The 17,432-nt window shown below is 45.6% G+C and overlaps 3 protein-coding genes across 3 annotated transcripts; 1 reads left to right on the top strand and 2 right to left on the bottom strand.

Annotated features, from left to right (window-relative positions):
* Positions 1–5,395: 5,395 nt before the first annotated feature.
* On the bottom strand, positions 5,396–13,587 carry LOC124686899 (protein phosphatase 1 regulatory inhibitor subunit PPP1R7 homolog). Its single transcript, XM_047220779.1, has 6 exons — positions 13,254–13,587; positions 12,194–12,424; positions 11,926–12,072; positions 11,701–11,843; positions 11,438–11,552; positions 5,396–5,808 (listed from the first exon to the last, which is right to left on the bottom strand). The coding sequence occupies exons 1-6, from the start codon at positions 13,551–13,553 to the stop codon at positions 5,728–5,730; spliced, it is 1,017 nt and encodes a 338-aa protein (XP_047076735.1). The 5' UTR covers positions 13,554–13,587; the 3' UTR covers positions 5,396–5,727.
* Positions 13,588–13,830: 243 nt separating this feature from the next.
* LOC124686898 lies at positions 13,831–15,973 on the top strand. Its single transcript, XM_047220778.1, has 3 exons — positions 13,831–13,943; positions 14,026–14,150; positions 15,665–15,973. The coding sequence occupies exons 1-3, from the start codon at positions 13,831–13,833 to the stop codon at positions 15,688–15,690; spliced, it is 264 nt and encodes an 87-aa protein (XP_047076734.1). The 3' UTR covers positions 15,691–15,973.
* A 403-nt stretch (positions 15,974–16,376) lies between these two features.
* On the bottom strand, positions 16,377–17,107 carry LOC124686897. Its single transcript, XM_047220777.1, has one exon. It carries the CDS (start codon positions 16,979–16,981, stop codon positions 16,466–16,468), a length of 516 nt encoding a protein of 171 aa, XP_047076733.1. The 5' UTR covers positions 16,982–17,107; the 3' UTR covers positions 16,377–16,465.
* Positions 17,108–17,432: the final 325 nt, after the last annotated feature.

The raw sequence follows: 17,432 nt of genomic DNA, 5'->3' as shown, positions 1-17,432 counted from the left end.
TTGCCGTTTTGTGGAGAGGTATAGGGGCAGGAGAAGCGTAAGAGAATGCCGTATTGAAGAAAGAAATTTCGATTTTTAAAGTTGTCAAATTCACGACCATTATCACATTGTATAAATCTAATAGGGAGAAAGAAGTGAACCGAGACATAGCGCTGAAAATTGAGAAATATATTGTGAACGTCGGATTTGTTGCGTAAAGGAAATGTCCAAACATAGTGTGTGAAATCATCGAGAATAACAAGATAATACTTAAAACCAGAAACACTTTCGATTGGTGATGTCCAAAGATCACAATGAAGTAATTCAAAAGGAAAAGTACTAGAAGACTGAGAGGAGCTAAAGGGAAGACGAACATGTTTGCCTAATTGACAGGACTGACACATAGAAGAATTATGAGAATCTCTATTACAAGGAATGGAAAATTCACTAAGAAGTGTAGATAACACATTATTGTTGGGATGGCCGAGACGTTGATGCCATAGATCAATAGAGGCCATCATAGACGTTGGAGGGGCAGCGGCCGGGACACCATGAAGCGAGTATAAATCACCGGAGCTATTGAATCGACCGATCTCGGCCTTGGTCTGGTAATCCTTCACAGACAAACCAAAGGGGTCAAATTCGACGGAAACAAGATTATCAGTGGTGAGTTGGCGAACGGAAATTAGATTTTTAATTAATGCAGGAGCTACAAGAACATCGCGAAGAAGCAAGGGTTTGATTGGGGATTGGATTTGGGCTTGACCGACGCAGTAAATAGGAATGCATGATCCATCACCGAGAGTAATGGAGGGAAAAGGCGACGATGTGCAAGAAGATAGCAAATTACTTGATGCAGACATATGACTAGAAGCACCAGTATCGAAAATCCAATCCGTACCTGAGTTTCCTTGTGCAGCAAAGTTGTTCATGGCTTGGAGAAAGGCAACTTGGTCCCAGCTCGAAGGCGAAGTAGAGGCCAGTGTAGACATGGGAGCTGGCGGGTATGGAGGCGTCGGCAGAAGGGCCGGCATCGGCGTATAGACAGAGCCACCATCATTGTACTGCGATATATTGGGCTGCAGCATGTAGGGGGCCGAAGCAGCGCCATAGGGTGCATAAGGAGGAGCGTTGTAGGCGGGGGCAGCGTGGTACGCGGCCGTCGGCTGCCGTGGGGCCAGAACGGGGGCGCCGGTGTGAGGACGGGCGCCAGGCTGCCAGCTGCCAGTGTAAGCCGGAGGAGCACCGTAGGGCGTCGGGGCGGACCAGGGCATGGGCCACGCCTGGACTAGTCCGGTGCACGGATCAGGAGAAGGACGCCATCCGAGTGGCGGCGTTGGTGCAGTTGGTGGTGCAGGCGGTGGAGCCGAGGGCGGAGGAGGAGTAGGCGCCGTACGAAGCTGCGGTGGTTTAGGGTTGCGGCCCCGGTAGTTGGGACTTGGACGCCATCCCGATGGTTGAGGAGGAGCCATTGGTGGAGGTGGCGGTATCGGCGATGGCGCGGGCGGGCGAGGAGCAGCAGTGAAGAGCTGAGGACGGGAGTCCTTGGTAGTTTGAGCACGGTCGGCCCACTGCAGCATTGAGCGAACCTCGGCGAACGAGGGGCGCGGGCGCATCATAGGGATGAAGGAGGCATGTTTCTCAAACCGCTCGCTAAGACTGACGAGGTGGACGTTGATGAGCTGACGATCGTCGATCGGATCACCAAGTTCACGGAGTTCGTCCGCGATCGCCTTGAGGCGTTGACAGTAGACACCGACGGGTGTATCGCCTTGCACCGTGTTCCGAAGCTCAGTGTGGAGATTTTTGGCGCGAGCGTCGACGTTGTCCTGGAAGAGCTGACGAAGGGCGATCCAGAGATCGGCGGCGGAGGCACCGTCACGGTGCACGAGATTGAAGATTTCCGTGGAGACTCGCATGTAAATCCATTGGATAATGGTGAGATCATCCTTGACCCACTGTGGATCATGAGGTTGAGGGCGAGCGTCGGCAGCAACGTGAGAGCGGAGATTGCATCGCCCGAGGTGGACGTCGAAGAGGTGACGCCAATGGCAGTAGTTGTGAGCAACGAGGTCTAGAGTTATGGGGATATAGGAGCTAATATCGGCGATAGTGTCGGTGAAGGAGATGGCGGTGGTGGTGGTAGGAGGAGGTTTGGTGGAGGTGGATGGTTTTGTGACGGCGGCGGCGGCCATGGCGTCGCGCCACTCGAAGAAAGCCTGGAGGGGGCGGCGGCGGCGGGGTAGGGGGCGTGGGAGCCATACCCTAGAATCGAAACTAATCTGATACCATGTAGAATTGTATAGGATTGATAATTGATGATAGATTGTGCCGGTTACAAGAGGATTATATAGGAACCTAGGCATCGACCTAGTCCTATTACAAACCGACTAGGACTCTTAAACCTAATACAACTTATATTCTAACACCAGACTACTGCCTCGAAAGGGCAATCTCAGATTCTTCTTTCTTCAATTACAACCGTGCAAAGTCCTGGCATGCACATGTCAAGGATTTTCTAGTTTCAATTAGCTCACCCGTTTACATATGGAGGCGGGGCTCTCTCCTTCCGGTGGCTTGGGTCAATGTATTAAACGGTGATGCTCATTGGCTTGTCGATCTGGCATATTCTGAACTATATAAACCGCTGGGACCGAGTCCAAAGGGCCGAGGTGGGACTATTGAGCAACCGGCCAACGCGAAATTTTGATGAGCGACATGGATGAACGATGAAATTAATGGGGCGATGTACATGACGATGGCCCGATCGACATGTTTACATGACAATAGGCCGATTGACATACGAAAACCCCAATCGGAACCCGGCAACGCGCGAGGATGAAAACCAGCCAATCAGAGAGCGGCAACGTGTGTATTTCCATCCCGTATACGATATGTATGCTTTGGTCACCGATGTGTATTCACATTAATTTCTCTGTCAGTCCTTCTTTACTCTTTCCTTCCCACCGCTTCCTCCTCGATCGCCACACGCCACATCCCCTCCCTCTTCCTCCTCGTCATCCTCAGCAGGTTGCCTCCCACGCGCCCTCGAGCTCACCAGCCCCGCGCGCCCTTGTTCCTCCTGCGGTGATGCCGCACCACAGCAGCAATGCCGGTGCTGGGGCCTTGTTCGGGGGTGGAGGAGGGATTGTTGGCCGAGCTAGCTCTGGTGGCGGAGGCCAACGCCGGGGTGCATCGGCCGTCAAGGTGGTGTTCGGCGGGTGCGCATTCGACGGCACGGCACGCGCGGCGCTAGACCCGCACCTGCGCCTTGTCGCGCAGAAGACGCTGCCCCCGGCCCTCGTGTCCACGCTCGCGACCCCCAGTTGCCGCCGCTACTCGTTCAACTTCCCCTCCGCGCGCCATTCCTAACGCTCCCTCCGTTGGTGTAGCTTTCCACCATCGCCGCGGCCACTAGATCGAGGGGATCGACGGGCACATGCTCCCAATCTAGCTGAGCGCCAAGACACGGACGAAGGGGTGGAGGTGTGGGCTCAAGGACCGCCGGCAGTGGGAACACCGGGCGCAGACGCTGGAACGCCGGGCGACCGGTCGCGGCTCGATAAACGCCGGCCGCTGGCGCGGCTGCGGCCACGGGAACGCGAGCGACCTGGTACATGGAGATTGTGCATTTTTTTTTAGTCTGTTTCTCCTCTCAATCAGGATGTGTCCGTCTGCAACCCCTCCAACCTCCAATACCTTTTCTTTCTCACGATGTTTCCGTGTAATGTTCTCATACCTGGATCTGTGGCATACTGCTCGTATCTGATTAGCTAGCAGCCCATTAGCAAGTGCGGCATCTGATTACTGGCAGCAGATTAGCAAGTGCTTCATGAACTTTGAAAAATCAATGGATCCCATTGTGGGGAAGCAGGGCATATTCATTTAATCTTTAGATTAGCAACAATTTTTTGGTCGTTTCATTTTCATTTGGTCTCAGTTTAACTAATCAGAGTTATAATTAGTCTGTTAGTACAAAACAAAATCACAGTTTTCACCCGCTGCGCCATTAGTACAAAAATGTTCATTTTGCATTAGTCCAAACTAATCTTTTTGACTTTTTGCACCACTAGTACAAAATTGTTGACCTGTTTTTTTTTCTATCTGCGCTATTGATAAAATAATTATTTAAGAATTTGTGTTTAAAATTAATCATTTTGACTATGTCTACCATTTGTTAATTGTCATAGTTGCAGCGTCCATTTTCTGCATACTACAAAATCCTTTTTTGGTTGTTTCTACTTCTCCTTACCTTAATCTACATGTTGGTAACAATTTCTTTTGGTTTTCTTTTTTCAGTTGTTACCACTTTGATAATTTAGATTCCCAATTTATTTAATAGGCATTTTATTTACTTTTGTTGAATGGTTCGATCTAAAATAATGTTAATTAAAATAATTCCTTGAAGTTTACATGTGCTAATTATATGTTTGTTTACAAATAATCGGTATTAATGAAAGAGGTGGGGGGGGGGGGGGGAGTCGACCAGCATGCATGCTCATTAAAATTACTGGCCGGCATACATGCATGCAGAGTACGGATCGTGCACCTTGTACTTAATTTGCAATGTAACCACCTGCACATACATACGAGACCGGTATGTATTTCTTGCGTATCCAATAAAATAAGTAAAAGTAAAGACAGGGTATTAACTAAACGCTATATTACATGCTAATCACATAACAACCTGGACGCGTATGATTTCGACCTCGCGCATACCCGGGTTCCAAACGTCTGGGTCGGATTGACATAGCCCTTTATATTTTCCAGGCTAAATAGGAGCTAGCGAACCAGCGCGATGCAACATAAGAACCAGCGAACCGTTTTTCAGTTTCACGGTGGCACTGCTTGTAATATCGACTCAAAATCAGGGGCAAGTTTAAGTTGAACGAAAAAATTGGGAAGAAACCTTACTTCCTTTATAAGATGCACAGCCCAACTAGTCCAAGTAATGTCTGAAGTTAAAAAATGCTGGCTTCCATAAACTTAGGTTTACTATATAGGAACAAGCCCTACAGTCAAAGAAAATGGAAACAAATATATCGTCTTGAGAATGTAGCAATGCAGCATGAGCATGGGTCATTGACCATAGACCAAAGGATATTTTGACCGTATCATTTAGTTTTGATAGATCTCAGCAAGGAATGAATTCAACTTCACGATGCACCTCTAGAGTAAAGTTGGCAATGATAAGCTTGTAATGATCCATTCAGATAACTGGGGACGTATCACCTGATACCACACTTCACATGATACCATGCTATCAATTCCCAAAAAATTCGAAGTATCTAAGTTTCAAAAATCATATGTGAACGTTCACGACATGTGTCTACAGTTCCTATAATTTTTAGAACCAAATTCAACATGTATAAAGAGAAACCAAAAGACAAGTCCAACATGAATGGTTACACAAAAATGCAAAGCACAAAAGACACTGTTCCCATTTCGATTTGTCTTTTTGGTTTTTCCGTAAACACACATCTTGTGAACGCTCACATTTGTTTTCAAAAAAATAGACACTTGAAACTTCGAATTTTGAGATGCGGTAACATGGCATCATGTGAAGTGTGATATCATCTGATATTTCCCCCAGATAACTAGTACAAAACTGCAGCATTGCTTGACCAAGAGCTTATATTTTCTGTTCTGAACTGGATGACTGCCGAATGCTGACAAATTCCTCCTATATAAGCACCGCACCTGATAATTTAACTACCTTTAACAATCTGCCAAGTGAGCCAGATTGCTTCATGTTAGCATATCCGAATCAATTTGCTCAAGATTTGGAAATATTTTCTTCAATATGGATGAATAGTTTGGAGCTTTTGCCTGCAAAAAAGAAAGGCACACAAAATAAGGACTCAGTTTAGCAAAAGCTCTAAATACTGACAATCTCAGGGAAAATTCATCAAATTGCTGTAGTAGGGGAGAAGGCAAAATATAAATGTACATTACTGGTTTACAGGAATTAACATCAAAAGAGACAATCACACCAAAAACCAAAGAATCATTAGAGTCATCTCCTCTAGAGATTTCAACTTAAAGTTCTCGAAGGAGATCCTGCCATTGTCCTTAGCCTTACAAATAGTATCCATCAAAGTCGCCATATCATACTCATTGAGCCGAGGACGATTCTTGTTTACACTATCCGTCAGTTTCAAATTATCGACAATAAATCCCAGAATTATGATTGGGCAACCAGGCATAGGCCTTGTTTTTTGCATCCTGCCTCTGCTTCTTCCAAATTTTGATAGAATCCCTGAGATGCTCATACACTATTGTGCACATTTCAAATTCCTTGAGGCTTGCCAAATCCCTTGTGTATGTTTATATTTTGTGAAGTGGTAGGCATTAGAAATCTTGAAAAGAGAATGAGGAAAAAACATTTGAGCCTCAAATGTTTGTTCTTCTCTTTTTTCATAACTTCAATATATTCCCAGTGTCCAACGACGTTTGACCCAATTCAGATCGCAATTTAATAAAGTCCTTATGTTGTTGCATATTGTACTTGAGGGGGGCCTTAGGACTTTGGGGCAGCATCAAGAGATGATGGATCTCATCAGACATCTGGTCTGATGTATACAATTACATCATTTTGTAGCTGCACCTTGATCCTATCCTCTTCCAGATCAACTAGCTTCATACACAGATAGGTTTCCTTGCGCTGACTGATTTGTCCCAACTTTAGGTTTAGGAAAGGTGAGTACCCAAGTTGCTCAACTTCATGTCGGTCTGCTTCATCAAGACTCTCCGCTGCTTCCATAACATCTTGGGCCGCTCATCTTTTCTTGGGCGCACAAGAAGAAAGAGATGAGCGCGTGTGTATTGACTTTGGCTTTAAGGTCCAAGATGCTATGGAAGCAGCGAAGAGTCTTGATAAAGCAGACCGACATGAAGTTGAGCAACTTGGATACTCACCTTTCCTAAACCTAAAGTTGGGACAAATCAGCCAGCGCAAGGAAACATATCTGTGTATGAAGCTAGTTGATCTGGAAAAGGATAGGATCAAGGTGCAGCTACAAAATAATGTAATTGTATACATCAGACCAGATGAGATCCATCATCTCTTGATGCTGCCCCAAGGTCCTAAGGCCCCCCTCAAGTACAATATGCAACAACATAAGGACTTTATTCAATTGCGATCTGAATTGGGTCAAACTTCGTTGGACATAGGAATATATTGAAGTTTATGAAAAAAGAGGAGAACAAACATTTGAGGGTCAAATGTTTTTTCCTCATTCTCTTTTCAAGATTTCTAATGCCTACCACTTCACAAAATATAAACGTACATGCAGTGATGTACACAAGGGATTTGGCAAGCCTCAAAGAATTTGACATGTGTACAATAGTGTATGAGCATCTCAGGGATTCTATCAAAATTTGGAAGAAGCAGAGGCGAGATGCAAAAACAAGGCCTATGCTCGGTTGCCCAATCATAATTCTGGGATTTATTGTCGATAATTTGAAACTGACGGATAGTGTAAACAAGAATCGTCCTCGGCTCAATGAGTATGATATGGCGACTTTGATGGATCTTATTTGTAAGGCTAAGGACAATGGCAGGATCTCCTTCGAGAACTTTAAGTTGAAATCTCTAGAGGAGATCTGCTATGCGCAATCATCCAGATTTTGCATCCAGTCCGCAGTTGACACCCAAGATGTAAGATCTGCTATGGCGACTTCTGTTGTGGTAACTTCTGGAGTGCCTAAGTCTCAAGAAGTTATCCAGTCCGCAGTTCAGATCCTTTCTTCAGCGCAAAATCCTGAATCTTTTGGAGTTGACCAAGCACAAGTTGATGCATGCATAGCTAGATTATCTGCATTGCAGCCAGTTGGTGCTTCTCGCGAGCAATGTTGGTGCCTCTCGCAAGCATTTCGAAGCTCGCCGAAGCTACCGAGCACAAAGAAGGCTGATGAAGAAGAAGTCGCTGAAGCTACCGAAGACAAAGAAGGCTGATGAAGAAGAGATCATTGCATTGCGACCGGTTGGTGCTTCCTGCGACATGTTGGTGACTCTCGCAACATTTCCGAAGCTGCCGAAGCCGCCAACACAAAGAAGGCTGCTGAAGAAGAGATCATGGCATTGCAGCCAGTTGGTGCTTCCTGCAGCAATGTTGATGCCTCCTGCAGCATTTCTGAAGCTGCTGAAGCTGCCAACACAAAGAAGGCTGCTGCTGCGGTGCCTGAAGCTGCCAACACAGCTGTGCATGAAGAAGAGATTTCTAAAGCTGCCAAGTCAAAAAACCGTGCTACCAAGAAGCTTGCTGCTGCTGCGGTGCCTAGGAGGTTCAGCCCGAGGCTCAATGGTGCTGTTGAGGGCGGTGATGTAACTTCACCAATTAGGAAGCATCCCAAAAGAATGTAAGAAGAACGTTGATGTGTCCCTCCAGACCCTCAAGACCCTCAAGCTCCCCCAGTAATGTCGTCGTAGAAGCTCCTAGTTCCCCGTGCTACTGCAAGTTGCTCCCTAGCTATGACGCAGCAGGGTGTCAGTGTGTCACCTCTGCTGTGTTTTGAGCTGTTCTTTTGCCCCGCTGTGGGTGTGTGTTAAAACTTTGTTATATTCGTATGATAGCCTCTCATTGGCTTATGCTGTAAAACTTATTGCTGCTCTGGATTTGTCTTCTCGTCTCCCCGTCACACGTGAGATGGGGTGTTGACGTGTATAAAGTAGATTGCACTAGTCACTTGAACCAAAAGTCCGAACTGATGGAAAGGGCTAGGCAATCTACTTTATACACGTCAACACTCCATTCTCAATAGTATCAGAAATGCTAGTACACAAAGTTTATACTCAGTGACATCTTAGACTCTTAGTTTTTATCTTTGTATTTACATTATTAGTTGTAAAATTTCCAGATTGTACCAAACTTGATAAAAAAAATGATAGAACTATCACAATAAGTAGCATTAGATCCATGAGAAACCAAATATGAATCAGTCGGCAGTCGCCACTAAGAATCAGTGCAAGTGGTTCAAAGCTTGGAAGATACTAAATTCTATACCTAATAATAAAGGGAGGTGGCGTTTTGGCTCATAGGAGCAAATGCTCCTATTATACAAAATAATTAAAAAACAATTTTTAAAATGTCAAAAAATTCTGACATAAATTTTTTGTTGTACATCATGACATTCTATGTTAGTGCACAAGTTTTCATGGAGAAACAATATTTTATGTGGCGTGTACAAAAAAGACAAAAAAATGTCCTGTACGTAGTCGTGTCATAGCATCAAAATTTGTCTTTTTTACTGGAGCCACAAATTTTTATAGTTTTTTTTGAAAACTTGTGTACCAACATAAAATGTGTAGATGTACATGAAAATTTTTAGTTTAGAATTTTTTGACACTTCGAAATGTTGATTCACACAATGGGAGCAAATGCTCCTATGAGCCAAAGTGAATATCCCATAATAAAGGAGCTAAGGTTTCTCTTTCGTATGTTGGCGTTTCGTCGTCCATCTGTGGCTTTGTACGTGAATGTTTTGCTTCGATTGAACCCGCCACGTGGATGGTTTCATTTGATCGAACCCATCATGCTCATCCGCGAGTCCATGCGAAGACGATTTATTGGGCCAACCCAGCAATTCTCCCTCGAAGCGCTAGGAAATGGCATGACAACGATCATACTCACCGAGACTACTCGATCCCAGCGCGCAAAAATGCACCCACGTTTGACTTCAGGTGCGCCACACCACATACGCGGTACGTCACCAACCTTGGTATGTCTGTGCAGCAGAGTACAATTCAAATCACAACAGCCGAGCTAGGCAAGCCGGACCTCCAATATATATGTGCTCGGCCATCCCTAATTGTCTTGTCGCATCGCATCTAGGGAGAGAAACAATTAATTAGGTTTCATCTCAAGACATCTCTCAATGTGGCAACAATGGACCGATCCAAGAAACAGGCGGCTGCGGTTGGTCATTCAAAGCCGCAATCAAGAGATGGTCATCCAGCATCCGGAAGGAGGCGGCCGAACAGGACACCGGCGGAGTCCGACAAGAAAGTATCTGCCTCAATAAGATGTATACAAGGATATGAAAACAGTGGCCCAGATGGTCAAGCAGGGAAGGCGACCCGCTGACTTCGAGTGTTGCCGTGTTGATTGTTCACGGTTGCAGGGTGCCTCGCCATTGCATGTAGGTAGCTGCGTACATCTACCTCCGCCAGCGCTGGATATGACGACTAGGCATCTGCGGCGTCTCTAGATTCCTCCCAGCCAACGCATTGGGAGGCAACTGAGATATAGTACTGGATTTTCCTTGGAGGCCAAAGCGCGTTGCCTACATTGACATATTTGAGTGATCCGCGAAGGAAGTGGGGAGTAGAGGCCATGGGGGTGGGGCTGCCAAAGTGCAGCCATGGGGTGAGACCGTGAGAGGAGCAGGTAGGGGACGGGGAGGGTCTGGGGTCATAACCTCCGTTCCTTTATATTTCAGGCAGTTAGAAGCAATTCTCAGTCCCACGAGCACTGAAAGGATCAATATAGTTCAGCTGGGAGAATGGGTAACCGAAACATTGAAGCTTCCAGGAGCCCTTTGACGAGACTTCATCGATTTCTTTCTTGATAATATGCTCCTGAGCAATGCCTACTTTAGTCCTCTTCTTGCCGTTTAATTTCTCGCTTATTTTAAAGATGGAATCTTACTCCTGGACGTTAATAGAATGATCAGATCCTGGTGGGTATTTTGGTTAGCACGTGCCAGCACAACCAGTTCATAAGCATGAAGAGGCCCAGCTAAAGGCGCTGCTTTTTTTTACGTGTGGAAAGGTATTGCTGGTTCGCTTATTGCATGTGTTTTTTGGTTAGGTTGTATAGTCTGTTTCGTTAGCGAGAAATGAAAACCGAATTTATATCGAACATCAAACATGACACGCAAGGAGTGGCCTGGCTGGCGGGAAGAGAGGGTAGCGAAGGCAGTGGCAGCGACCCTGACCGCGGAGCGCTCTATGAACATGCTGAAGCTGGCTGGTTTCTGCAACACGTTATCGGTTATCGCCATACCAACGAGAACTTACTTGCGCCTCTGGGGACAACATTTTTTTTATCTCCCGTTGCAACGCACAGGCATGTTTCCTAGTGTTAAAGAAAAGCATGACATCCCTTTAGGTTATAAAAGGGCACTCTATGCAAATATGGAAGAGCAGAACACCCAGAGAGCTCACTCAACAGTAAGAGAACAATAATGGAAACCATACAGTAAACTATAAATGGTTTGTCCACTTTTGATGTCACCAGAATTCCCTACCTTGATCCGTGTTGAGTTTAACAATATGCACAAACTTCAGCTAAAAGAGGGTGGAGATTACTACTTTCATAGTTCCCTAATGACGCTAAAAGGGACTTAATAACTCTTAAGAGAATGTAATGGTAATAAACAAGTTCAGCAGAAATTGATGAGACTATGAAAATAACAAGCCATAACTAAATGAAGACAATGGGTATGAAGTACGTACACAAGGATTTCTCTCAAGATATATGGTTGTTAGCGTCTCTCGTGAACCAGACAAAGCAGATTCTATCCCATCCAGTGATGGTATTTGGTTGTCATTCAACCACAAGTCCTCTAACCTGCAAAAACAAATAAGTATAGTCAAAGAAGATCCGGAACAAATAATTTATCAAGCTGTTTATATGGCTTAGGATATTTGGATCTTGTTCCAACACTTATTTTGGTGCACTAAGGTTGATAACAAGCATTAATGTAGAGTCATGCTACCTGGTTAATGTTTCTATATCTTCCACGGCGGTTAGCTTGTTAGATGAAACATCTAAAACACGAAGGTTCTGCAGGGTAGAAAGACCTTCCATCCTTTGGATTCCATTATGGCTGAGGTACAGTTCCTCTAACACAACACATTCCTGAGTAAGAACAACAGATACATTACCAAGGAGTACTGCCATCAGAAAAAGCAAGGAAGCTAATGCAGTTACGATATGGTACCTGTAACCCATTCGTTGCAGTCAGCCTGTTACTTTGTAAGCTTATTTTCTTGATTGATTTCAAACCGCACAAGTTAATTGTCCGGATTCGGTTTCTTCCAAGCCATAACTCTTGCAGATTTGTCAACGTTTCCAGATTTTCCATCACCTGAAATATATTGGAACATCTGAGAGCATGGGGCGGGGGGTAATAGGGTCTTGGTTCTATCCAAGATTTGCACTATAACATATATGCACCGTGATGTGCGAATGAACGACAACATGCTTACCCTTAGTCTGTTGCTACCAAGTTCAAGCATTTCTAATGAATGGAAATGTTCAAGCTCTTCCATCTTGGCAACTTCATTCTTTGAAACATAGAGTTCTTTCACTGTGCTGGAAACTTTAGATAACCCATTTAAGGACGGTATCTCATTGAAAGAAACATCAAAGACCAGAAGACTCTTGAAGATGCTGGCATCGGGGATCTTTGTAAGCTTGTTATCTCTAAGGACCAGCTCCTGAAAATGATGTTAAATAGCATTGTCAGAGCACTTAGCCATTTCTGCGGTATGGGAAAAGACAAAACATTGTATAGAAAATTATTTTGTCAGAAGGCATGAATTACTGAACTCTCGGAAAATTGGAGGAATAGCAAAGCAAAGCTCAAGAGTAAAACTTAGATTGCATTTTCAAGCCTGCGTGTAATGCATTCAGGTTGATCTGAAGCGCACTGAAGGGTAAACCTGAAAACAGGTGTCACTGTCACATCTATGATCATGGCAGCCCTTAGCCATCTCTCCAAAAAAAAAAAAAAACCTTCTCTACCAGCAGATTTATCAGGGCAGCATGCTGGTTATACTACGGGCGAAGTTAATTTACATAGAATCGAATTTCATGTTTAAGTTATATTCTGGTTATACTATTGGTAATTAGCCAAAGCTGGAACATAACAGAATCGATCACCTCAGAACTTCCATAATTCCGCAGCAGCGTACAAAGACCAACGTCTGGAATGGGAACAATCACACTAGAGTTACACATTTTTCACCACATCTATTGCTGCTTTTGTCCTTTTACTCAGCGGTGTTATCTAAAAAAACTGCACTCTATGTGCAAAAAATAACATGTGATATCGTATTCAACTTTCCCTTCCTACACCTAAGTCGTTCCTTATTGTAGACCGCTGCTGGGTGTTGCCTTTGTTGATATGCTATGAAAGAAACTGTAGAAATAACTCAAAACCGAACACATGCATATTGACAACAGATATAAGAACGATAATTAATTAGATCGGACATCTCCACATTCGTCAGGCCCTGGGTTCTAAACAGATACTAGAACAATCACCTGTAACCCGGCGATGGCATCCCAGGTGGAGAGGGGCGCGACGGCGTGGTCTTCGAGGAGATTCTGGCGGAAGGAGAGCTTGCGGAGGGCGGTGAGGTGGCCGATGCGGGGGTCCACCGCGGCGAGGCGGTTCGCCGTGAGGTCGAGCTCCTCCAGGGTGGACGGGATCTCCACCTCGCTCAGATCGTGCAGCTGGCAACTCGTGAGGTCGAGGCACAGCTCCGACTCCTGCACCTCCATCTCCGCCTCGCCGCCGGCCTCTGCGGCCTTCGAGCCTCCGGTGCCCTCGCCGGAGGCCATGGGGATCGCGGGGCTTGGGGTCTGGACTCTCGCGAAGTTCTGGAAGAAGCGGTCGGAGGAAAGGGAGAGAGAAGAAGAATGCCGAAGGTGGCCTAGAAGCGGAGGAGAGTGATTGCGTGCGGCCGGGCCGGGCCTCGGGTGTGGGCTGGTGGGCTCAGTGTTGGAAAAAGCCCAATAAGGCCCGTGTACATCGAGTTGCTCAAATTGCAAGCTCCAAAACCCTAAAAACATTCGCCCTTCCCCTCGCCTCTCCTCCCTAGCTCCCCCATTGCCGGCCATGGCGTCGCGGCTCCGCTCCATCTCCCGCCCCGTCGCAGCCGCCTTCCTACGCCCCGCGGCCGCCCGGAGCCCGGCCGCCGCTCTCCCCCGCTCCCTCGCTTCAGTCCCCAGGTAAGCCACCGACCCCCCTTCTACGTTTCCCATCGCGGATTGTTTTCCAAGCTAGCCTTGAGCTGGGGTTTGTGTGGCGCAGGCCTTCTTCTTCCCTGGGGCGGCAGATCGCGCTGGCGCGGTCCCTGCAGCCTCTGCACAGCGCAATCTCGGCGGCGAGGCTGACGTCGCGGCTGGGGGCGGAGGTGGCCCGGGCCGTGTCGCAGGGTACGCTCTGCAGCTCCTACCCGGGGGTCTGAGTCTGATATCATCTAATCTTTGCTTCCTGCCTGTGAGTCGTGACTGCCCAGTTGCCTGCTTATTCAGTAAATGTCTACTAGTTTGGCACACTCTACACGCATTTTACTAGACTGCTTCAGTTTGGTTTGGGGAATGCATGAAATTCAGATGCATCTGGTGCTATTTCATGGACTGATTGGACTGTTAGTTTTCGTTTCCTGAGCATTGATGTGACTATGTGAGGTGAGGTGGGGGATGACATGTTTATGCCATCGAGGCAAATACTTAACAGAAAATGCTCATGATAATTGGTACTCCGTAGCATATTATAATGCTCTATGTACTTGTCTGCTTCCCTGACTGTGCCGTGCATGTTTGAATTGTTTTCATGCATACGGTTTGTGCATTCATTGGAATACCATAATTCAATCCCTGAAAGAAAATGGTATGTATCATATATATGGGATTGAAATGTAACAAGATTAGCGAAGTAAATAGTTCACATGTTTCTGCCCTATAGGTACCTAAATGGTTGAAAATGTTATATAATGCTTGCTAGACAGTTTTGAATACCGAAGTTCAGTGTATTATCAGTATTTTTCATTTCTGTGTTGCCAAATCATTCTTAATTTTTATAATATTAACCTATGAAGCAGCTTCGCTTTAAGATATTATTCGGTGGCCATTTAGGTTGTTGCTGTATCTATTATTGCTAGAAAAGTATCAACTTCGTGGTCATGTCATGTCAAAGCCTCAAAATAGGAACCACAAGTCCACAATTATATAGTGCCCTTTGTTATGATTTTTTGAACTGTTTACCAGATTTTTTTAATACAACATTCTATTGTTGACCTTTCCATAAAGTAGAAATGGTAAACCCCACTTCACTAGGACATTATTATCTTAGTTCTGCTGCATTTTTAACAACTATTGGGCCGCTGTAATCATTTGATGACGAATGGCATCGGTACAATACTTTCTTGTAAATTTGTTTCTCAAATTGTTATTTCCCACGTGCATGTATTGCAATGAAGTTTTGCCTATTAGAAATGTTCTCTTCTCTGGAAGACTGGAGCCCATGTTGCATCAGACCCAAAATGTGCATCGGTGCAAAATGCTCCGCTTGTCTGAACTGAGCTTCATAAAAACATCAGTCAATCAAGAATTATTTATATTCCTGTTAACCCTGTTAACAGTAACTACCAGTCTGCTGGTTAATTCGAACTTGATAGTCCGATCATGGAGCATTTTTATTTTCTTTTGCCATGCCATGAACCCAAAAAGTTGTAAACTTCCGAACTAAATAGTTATGTGGTTTTGTGTTCAGACTTGCTATTAATAGCTATTGTGGTTTCACATTAAGAAGCTATCAAGTTATTTGCTGCCAGTTTTATCCTTGTTGTTGTTTTGTTAAAACACCTCATCTGGTGTACTCCAGGATTTATGTGGTTGCTTTTGCTGCACGACAACCTGAAGTTTATGATCTCCCTACTGCCTTGCAGAGACCGGTCTCAGTGTGCCTCGATAATGAAAGAAACCGCTCTGGGATAGATGCAGCGGATAATGAAGTATTTTGCTCCCTCCAATAATGGGTTTTGTTTTTTGGCTAGTTCTTCAGGGAATTAGTATGCTATGTACTAATGACCTTATGTCATATACACGGAAGCAATTACTTTGTGCATTTCAGTCAAGCTTGATCCTTGACTGAACGAGTTGTATTTTGTTAACAGTCTGATTATTGGACGAAATGTCCTCTAGTTCGTCCTTTTGTTTGAGGATCACCTTATCTTACTATACTCAACATTAGTGTATATAACCCAATTCTTGTTTATTGCTACCAGACACACCTATTTCATTTCTCAAAAAAAAAAAAAAACGGAGCCTTCCTATTGTTGTGTTGTTGTGCTTCCATTCTTTTTGGAAACGCATTTTGTTAACCGTGGGACATTTGCTGGTAAACGCACTGATACTCTGATACACAAATGCATTGTAGACTATAGTTTAAAGGATAGTACTCCATTAATATACACCCAAAGTTCGGGTAGACTGGGGGGTTCTCAACACTCTTTTAATGCAGGTAAAAGAGGCAAACAAAACCCCATAAAAACACTGAACACCCAAGGCATGGAGATATTTACTGTACATAGAAACCCAATGCAACCAAAAGCTTGGAAAGGGCAAAAAAACCATGTCAGCCTAGGTAAGGTGCGAATGGAGAACAGCATTGACCACCTTAATTAGTAGCAGCCGACACTCTAGTTAGCTAGTTCATCGATCATCGCATGATCCAACGGCGACAACCTTCATGCAGCTGGTGGCGCAGCCTTCTCTGCCATCGCCTCTCTACGGCTGTTGGACTTGGGTGATCCAAGGCCTGAGAGCTTCTTCAGGATGCCTTTCATGGCGTCGGCCTGGAAGAGCGCGGGGTGCGTCCTCCCGAAGCCGTTGAACCGCCTGCACACGCCCATGTGCACCACGAGCGCCTCCTCGAGTCCGCAACCCCTCTTGCCAGCCTCCTCTGCCACGGCCTCGGCACACAACCCGCACACCCACTGCCCCGAGAACCGGCGGCGCACCTTGCTGATGTACGCAGGGGTGCACTCCTCCGACATGCCACAACATTCGCACTCGGCTTCTTCCACCTCTGTGATGGAGTCAACGGATGGTAGTAGCTCCATCTCTTTGTGGCCGTCAGTGTTGCCGTGGAGCTCGGGCCACGATGGTGTCCTCTGCCAAGCACTGCCAAGGTTACCGATAATAGTTGTCAACAATGGCGCCATGGAGGCAACTGCCACTGAAGCTTCTCCGTTGGGAGCCATGGAGAGTTGAAGAGTCCGGTGACGGTTTTTGGCTTGGTGATGCTTGCTAGTGATATCGATGTCTCTTCGTGAGTGTGTGTATGAAGATGCCAACTATATGAGCCATGTGAGCTATTTATAGACCATTTTGTGTGATTGTGTAGGCAGGGCATCTAGCATGTACACGTGACTAGCTAGATCTTGATCTCGTGATCAAATTTATGGTGGACATTGGATAAGCACGGTGTCAAGGGCGCCTCTCAGCCCTGGATTTGATATGATACGATACGAGCAAAAGGGTGCGGCTGTGGTGAATGGTGCATATGCTTATCAGCTTAGCAATCATGGCGTGTAGTGTAATCCCATGATTGGTTGCACGAGTTAACGCGTGTGAGGCCCCGTATCTTTGTGCCGGTTTAGGTTTTGATCTCACATACGCATTTAATGACGTACATGTAGCTAGATCTTCTAC

Source organism: Lolium rigidum, chromosome 2 (genome assembly GCF_022539505.1).
Source record: "Lolium rigidum isolate FL_2022 chromosome 2, APGP_CSIRO_Lrig_0.1, whole genome shotgun sequence".
Classification (NCBI taxonomy): Eukaryota; Viridiplantae; Streptophyta; class Magnoliopsida; order Poales; family Poaceae; genus Lolium; species Lolium rigidum.
Note: the sequence above shows the minus strand (reverse complement) of the source record. Positions and strands in the feature narration are given on the sequence as shown.